The following is a 7273-nucleotide window of genomic DNA, read 5'->3' on the forward strand; positions in this document are numbered from 1 at the left end:
CTGCGCCGCGGCCCCGGCCCCTGCCCCCCGCAACACAAGGAGGCGTTCCTCTGCTACCAACCAAACTGGCCGGTGTAAACGTGATGCATTCTTTATCAAGCCGTGCCGAGTAGAGTGGAGTAGAGCCGGACTTCTGAATTAGGGTCTGTGTAAAAGAGGCATAAAAGAAGGAGTTGTGCTCTAGGAGGGGGCACCTTTTTTCCAGTGTCTGGTTGAGGCAATTTTGTTTTTCCAGCAAGAGCTAATTGACAACCAAAGGGCCTTCTTTACAATGAAAGTTTACCTGGCTGATATTTCAGCGTGCCATGTGGGCTTTAAGGGGAGGACAGCTTGCAAACACTATGGACCAGACAACCCCTTATGCTGGGGCGAAGCAAGAAGAGGTGCTTATTTTGAATAATGCTGCATTATATACTTGCATTATAGGGCTCAATAAATGCTTCTGAGGAATATGAGTAGGGACTGTATCCCACAGCGAGACATCTCAGTTGTGCTACTCTGAGAACCAGGGTTACACAAACAACCTAAAGTTTTCACCACATTGAGTTTTTTCTCCTTCACTGCAGAGAGTGGGCAATTCGTCATAAGGTAAAGCTGATGGGGACATGTGGAGGCCCAGTCCATCTCTCGGGAGAGAGTCTTGAGGCTGTTTACCCTAAAGAGCTGCGCTGCCAAAGTCAGGAGGCCATGCTGAAGGCAGAGTTTGAGGAAGCAACCAGGATACCTCCACCACCCACTAAAGAGCCAGGAAACAAGATCAGATGCCCCGCAAACTGTGTCTGTGAGGTGAGTGGATTCTATAACATGATATTTTAGTCTAAACATACATACATTTTCACACTTGGGCAGCATGGTGACACAGTGGTTAGAGTGGTCGCCTCTCAGCAAGAAATTTTCAGGTTCGCCTCCAGCCTAGGGTCTTTCTTTGAGGAGTTTACATGTTCTCTCCGTACACATGCGTTTTCTCCAGGTATTCCAGTTTCTTCGTACAGATCAAAAACATGCATGTTAGGTTAATTGGTAATTCTAAATTGTCCCTAGGTGTGAGTGAAAGTGTGGATGATTGTTTGTATCTGTGTCCCTGTGATAGACTGCAAACCTGTCCAGGATCTCTAGCATTTTTGAATCGCTCTTGGTCTGACCCCTCACTTGAGGCCAGTTTGCCATGGGGCACCCTACCATGGACTGATGCCCCAGACAACATAGCCCCTGGGTCATGGGTTACTCAAACCCCTCCACCGTGTTAAGCTGGCATTTTTTGCGGATGGGTCCAGCACATTCATATACAGTATTAACACCACTAAATCTAACTGACTTAAACCAATAAACATTTTAATAGTTTTGTGACAAATTATACTGAAACTGATTCTTGGCTGTTAGCAGACTTGTAATCTTGTTTTTGCTGTGAGGTTGATTTTTATAAAACAGAATCAAGTTAACTTTTAGAGACTGAACAGAATTGAGATGTAGGAGTCTTTTGTTGTTGTTACAGGTAGCAATGACTCTTTAGCTCTCCAACTTCAAAAACAGTTTCAAACTTAGAAAATAAAAGACTCAGGAATACAAAATCTTTAATCCATAGTCATGCAAATAACAAGAGTCAAACCAGTGAGTTGCATCTGGATTCAACTGACAATTCATCTCAGTACATCAGCTTTTATTTGATTGTTTGCTAACACTCTCCTCCTGTAACTCATAGTAACAACCCCCTATTTTCCCCCAAATGTCCACCTAGAGTATGATTCAGCATTGTTATAAAAAAAAATCCTTTGAGTGTATTTCAGATTCCAGTGATTTAAAGATAACAACACAATATAATATAAATGTGTTTCTTTAATTAATCCCAGTACTTTAATTTAGTGTTTTACTACACAATGATTAAAATAAATTGCATTAATTTTATTTCAGTGTTTCACTATACCAGGATCGAACCTTCTAGTGATTATACTTTAGAGAGGATAGATCTTCACATCTCATACAGTGTTCTTACTACTTAAAACAATACTACAGCTTGTAAGCTGTTCTCATTACTTAAAATAGTATTGATAAATGCTTAAATGATTAGAATTTCCCACAACTGTAAATTTAGAAGAGTATAACATATCTGCTGTGTCCCTGTGTCCTGGTCTCTTTTGTCCTCAGAAAGAGACATACCATTCTTCATGTGAGAACCGTGGACACACCAAGGTGCCTCAAGGTTTCGCTCCTGATACAAGTCTACTTGACCTACGTGGCAACCACTTTCATTATATCCCTAGCAACAGCTTCCCTGGCGTTGCCCAGGTGGTCTCCCTGCACCTGCAGCGCTGCAAGATTGTGGAGGTAGAGGGACGAGCTTTTAGGGGGATGAAGGGACTGGTTTATCTGTACTTGTCTGAGAATGAGCTCACTTCCCTCAACCCTGATGCCTTTATAGGTATTTCATGAGATAATTTTTATTTGTAAAAGACATGGTTTTCTTTTTTCTTTTACATGTATGTTTGTGTCATCTGAATCCACAGGTATACCTCAGCTGACTTATCTCCATCTGGAGAAGAACCATTTTGTCAATTTTCCCAAAGGATCCTTTAAACTAGTGCCCAGTCTATTGACGCTTCACTTGGAGAACAATGCCATTACCATGCTGGAGCCCGGTATTCTGACGGGTTCAGAGGGCCTCAGGGCTCTTTACCTCACTGGGAATGCCATTGAGCATATGTCACCCAGGTCTCTGGACCAGGCTCGTGATCTTGAAACGTTCCATGTGGGGGGAAACAAGCTGAAGGAGGTGCCCACTGAAGCTCTGAGCAGGGCAGGAAACATCAAGGATCTCAGACTGTCTGGTAATTCAATTCGCTGGGTGGGCCCAAATGCTTTTAAACCTCTGGAAAGATCTCTGAAGGAGCTGTATCTCAATACCATGGGGCTGGAGAAAGTGAGTAGGCAACACTAAGGAAGTATTTAATCTAAAAATCATCGATCAAATCATGTTTTTGATGTGATCTCTGACAATGCAGATGTCTGAGAACTCCCTGGCAGGAGTGGGTCCAGGTTTGAGGAGTCTCTTCCTGGAAGGTAACCTACTGGAGGAGGTACCTGACTTCCACCTACTCACAACCCTGGAAGTCATCAATCTAGCTGACAACCCTCTGATGTGTGACTGCCCCCTACTGCCACTTCGAATGTAAGGCAACTAAAACACAACAAGTTGCTCTAACTTAAAAGGTTTTGTAGAATAGTATAGTAGTTTTCTTAACAAGATTAAAACCAGTGCAAGTAAAAACATTTTATCTTTATCTGCAACAGTTTGGTTTAAGTTCTAGAAGCTGTGATTGCAGTATATTCCTACAGTAATATCTACTGATGTACAATGGCTTACTGCCTAAGAATAAAAATAATACACTCGTTAACAAACATGTTTTGTACCTAGTACCTGGTCCAATTTGAATGTATGGAGCCTGGAAAAATAATTCATACCCCAACACAAACAAGCATACAACCACAAACTTCACAGTATTTTACTGGGATTTTAAATTATAGACTTACACAAAGTAGCACATAATTGTGAGGTGGAAGGAAAATAAATGCATGGTTTTCTAAATGTTTTACAAATAAAAATCTGGAAAGTGTGGCGTGGATTTATACTCAGCCTCTTTTACTCTGATTCCCCTAGGTAAAATCCAGTGCAGCCAATTGCCTGATTGTGTGAAATCCGCTCTGATGTCAATTATAATCCTGTGCCACTCTACCAGATCTGAAGGTCCAATTCCAACAGCTATGGGCAAATTGAAAAGTTGAAGTAATTGAAAACATTTTGCATCCCATCCTGAAAGCTTTCTTAATTTTAAACTGGAGAGTGTGGAGTTCCAAGCTTTAAACTGCTTAAGATGTTCTGTTTATGCAGCTAAATTCACCTGCAGATTAATCTCCCTCCCCTCCCTCCTGAAGTTTATTAATGTCTTTGTTTCCCTGGATTGCAGAGAGATGTTTTGGTCACATGCATGAAGGTATGAATTGGAGGGAAAATTACTGGATATTAGGCCTAATAATCCATTATAAATTTTAAAAAGTTGAAATCTGAGACCTCCTCCATTTTTAATTTTGTTTTTCTGGTTTGAGATAAATGGTTTTCTTAACCCCCCTCTAAAACCATCTGTCTCTTTGGTTCTCATGGAAAGAGATGGAAGCCTCAACATTGATGTTTACAGAAAACCAACCCAAACAGATCGGTACCTTCTGTTTGACTCTCACCACCTACTGGAACACAAACTTTCTGTCATTAGAACTCTACATCATCAGGCTGAACATGTTCCCATGAAGACAGAAGAGAAGGAAATGGAAGAGAAAAAAATCAAAGACCTCTTCAAACATGAATATCCTAACCAGGCTTTTGTCAAGTCAGTGAGGAAATCAAAAAACAAACAACAGGACTCTCAGGGTGTATTCGCACCTGATAGTCCAGTAGACTTGGTTTGATTGGGGACCAAAAATTGTAACATTTGTTCCATTTTCAACTGGTGCGGATTGCATGTACACTACACTGAATCAACTGAGCCAAACCTTTTGAGCAACCTGTTCCCCCCCTCGCCTGTGGTAGCGCTACACCAAGAACTATTGAAGGAAACGATATGAAAACCTCTGAAGAAGACACTAAGCACAACTTCCTTCTTTCGGAAAAGCAAACAAAAATGGAGTGGCGTCAAATTTTAGCGGTTTTAGAATTTCTGTTTTGTCTCTGGTACCATTTCTACCACTAGTGGTAGAAACATGTTTGTTTTAGTTGTATTTACTCAGAAGGCCCTGTGCTGTAGTCTGCTTCCTACTTTTGGAGTGGTCTCCAGCCAGTTGCATTCACATATGCATTCGAACCGTGGCAGAGTTCACTTCTGCTGAACGGAGATCTAGGTTTTTAGGTGGACCTGAGTTCGCTTTTTTGGTCCCCATCAAAGTTCGACTGCATATTCACACCTCCTCAAACGAACCGGACTTTCGAGTCAAACAAACTAGAATTTGATGAAAGTGGACTAATCAGAATCAGAATCAGAATTGTTTATTTGTCATTGTGCCGCAAGGGTACAACAAAATTGTGAAACAAGAAAAATAGAATTAAAAATAGAATAAAAAGCAACAAAAAATAAAAACAACAAAAACAGCACTGTTCTGGTATTGCACATAGAGTAGAGTAGATATTGCACATATTCTGATATTGCACATAAAGTAGATATTGCACAGTATTGGCTGTTTGGACGGGTGATAGCAACGGTAATTTACAGGCATTCAGGGCAACAACTGCTCTTGGAAAAAAGCTGTTTTTTAGTCTGTTGGTTTTGGTCTTAACAGATATCTAAACAGATAACTAAACAAGGCTGGTGTGAATGCATCCTCAGAGAGGGGCCGGTCCATTCTAAGGACAAACCACCCAAACACAAACAGTGGTGTGGTGTCTGCAGTTCAGAGCAGTGAGGAAAATGACCTCTATATTGGAAAAACTAAACAGCCTCTTCTTAGACACATAGCTTAATACAGGAGGGATAGCTCTTCAGAATAAGACTCAGATGTGCACCTACACCTAAAGAATAAGGGACACTCTTCTGGGGACCAAAATGTTAATATTTTAGACAGGAAGACAGGGTTTGAGAGAGAGGGTGAAGGTAGCCATTTACGTCAAAAAGAAGGACCATCTTTAAACAGAGGAGAAGGTCTCAGATATCACTTTTGTAAAATTTACAAGGGAGCATTAGGCATGATACTCAGTCATTTTCCCTCCAATTCACACCTAATTTTAACCTGAGAAAGCTTCTTGGATGGGAAACGAAACATCTTCAACTCTAGAATAGAAATCCAAATGTTGTTTTTTTTTATTTTCTTTTTTGCCATGTCCTGGATGACTGGGAATGTACACCAATAATCAGTTTTGGGCCAGCTTGCTGCAAAAGATTATACAATGGCTGTATGACTCTGGTTTGCAACAAATCACTGCTTGTATCTAGACCTGGGACCAGCAGTGTTCCCATACTGCTTACTGTGTTATCCATCTGATCTGATCTGATCTGATATTGTAATACAGTCACATGACTTTTCAACATGAGCAATTAATTTATTTTTCCAATATTTTTTATGGGTGCTTAACATTGTTTTACACATAAGTGTAACTGCAGTTTTTCTCTTCATCTAGGTGGATTGAGAAAGTTAACCTTAAGGTGAGGGCCACCTGTTCCAATCCTCCTGAACTTAGAGGTCAAAGGGTCAAAGATGTCCACATCTTCAAGGCCTGCCCTGGAGGAGAGAGTCTTCAGTCCCCACCTACCAGCATCCTGAATCTAGCCAAGACAACCAAGCTCAAACAAACGCACCTGACTGGTCAAAAAGTCAAAACAACAAAAGCTAAATCTAAACTTCACAAAACCCGAAACACAAAGCGAGGAGCTACAAAGAAAATCACAAAGGTTGCAAACAAATAGAGCAGGGCTTAAATGAATCTGGCTTTAACTTTAGATCAGGGTTGTAAGAGAACTGCCTTCATCAAAGATTATTTTTAGACATTTGATTAAGGACTCGAATCATAAAAACAGTCAAATAGTCCTCCTGATAATAATGTACTTTCCTTTTCAGTCTGTCTTTATTCACCTGATTTACTTACTTCTCACATCCTAAATCTTACATCTCACTGTCTCCAATCTAATATAACCAAGCTGTTTTTTTTACTGTTACGGGTAGATAAAAAGTAATTATAAGAACTAATTAGGCAGAATAGTTTTTAATTTTTACCAATTGCCAGGTTTCTACCACAATAAATTGGTCTTCTGTTTTGCGAGGCACTTGTTCAGTGAAATGAACTGACTGAACATTAGTAGATGGTAAATTGGTACAAATTTTAATGTTTATCTAGCTACTCTGTAATAAAAACATAAAACATCCAAGAGGTGAATATTTTTTAGGCACTGTAGAAATCACATGTTGACAGAAAACAAATGTTTTCTCATAAAAACACCATTGTCTCAAGAAATGTTTTTATCCACATGGAAACATACAAACTGATCCATAGTAACTATGCCTGTATGTGGCACTGTAACACTACCATGAAAATACACCAGAAACTGAAAAAATAGATGTGGAGCAGTGTTGTGAAACCTGTTTAATTTAATGTCATTCAATGTTGAGTTAATCTACTGAGGCTATCTGGTGGCAAATGTTATAATTTTGTCTATTACTGGCTTACTGGCGCCATCTTGTGGTCACTTTTATGACTACGACTTGTTTACCAGAAAGGAAGAAAGCCGTCGGTCCATGTATT

At 40.1% G+C, this 7273-nt stretch overlaps 1 protein-coding gene across 1 annotated transcript in view; it reads left to right on the forward strand.

The window, feature by feature from the left end:
• Positions 1-7267, forward strand: part of chadlb (chondroadherin-like b) — a 16406-nt gene extending 9139 nt beyond the window's left edge. The window contains exons 5-9 of the mRNA XM_037973571.1: positions 567-786; positions 2143-2416; positions 2502-2914; positions 2997-3163; positions 6155-7267. Coding sequence (XP_037829499.1) covers positions 567-786; positions 2143-2416; positions 2502-2914; positions 2997-3163; positions 6155-6440 — 1360 coding nt within the window. The 3' untranslated portion in view covers positions 6441-7267. The remainder of the gene's footprint in view (positions 1-566; positions 787-2142; positions 2417-2501; positions 2915-2996; positions 3164-6154) is intronic.
• Positions 7268-7273: the final 6 nt, after the last annotated feature.

The sequence above is a fragment of the Kryptolebias marmoratus genome, linkage group LG2 (genome assembly GCF_001649575.2).
Source record: "Kryptolebias marmoratus isolate JLee-2015 linkage group LG2, ASM164957v2, whole genome shotgun sequence".
Classification (NCBI taxonomy): domain Eukaryota; kingdom Metazoa; phylum Chordata; class Actinopteri; order Cyprinodontiformes; family Rivulidae; genus Kryptolebias; species Kryptolebias marmoratus.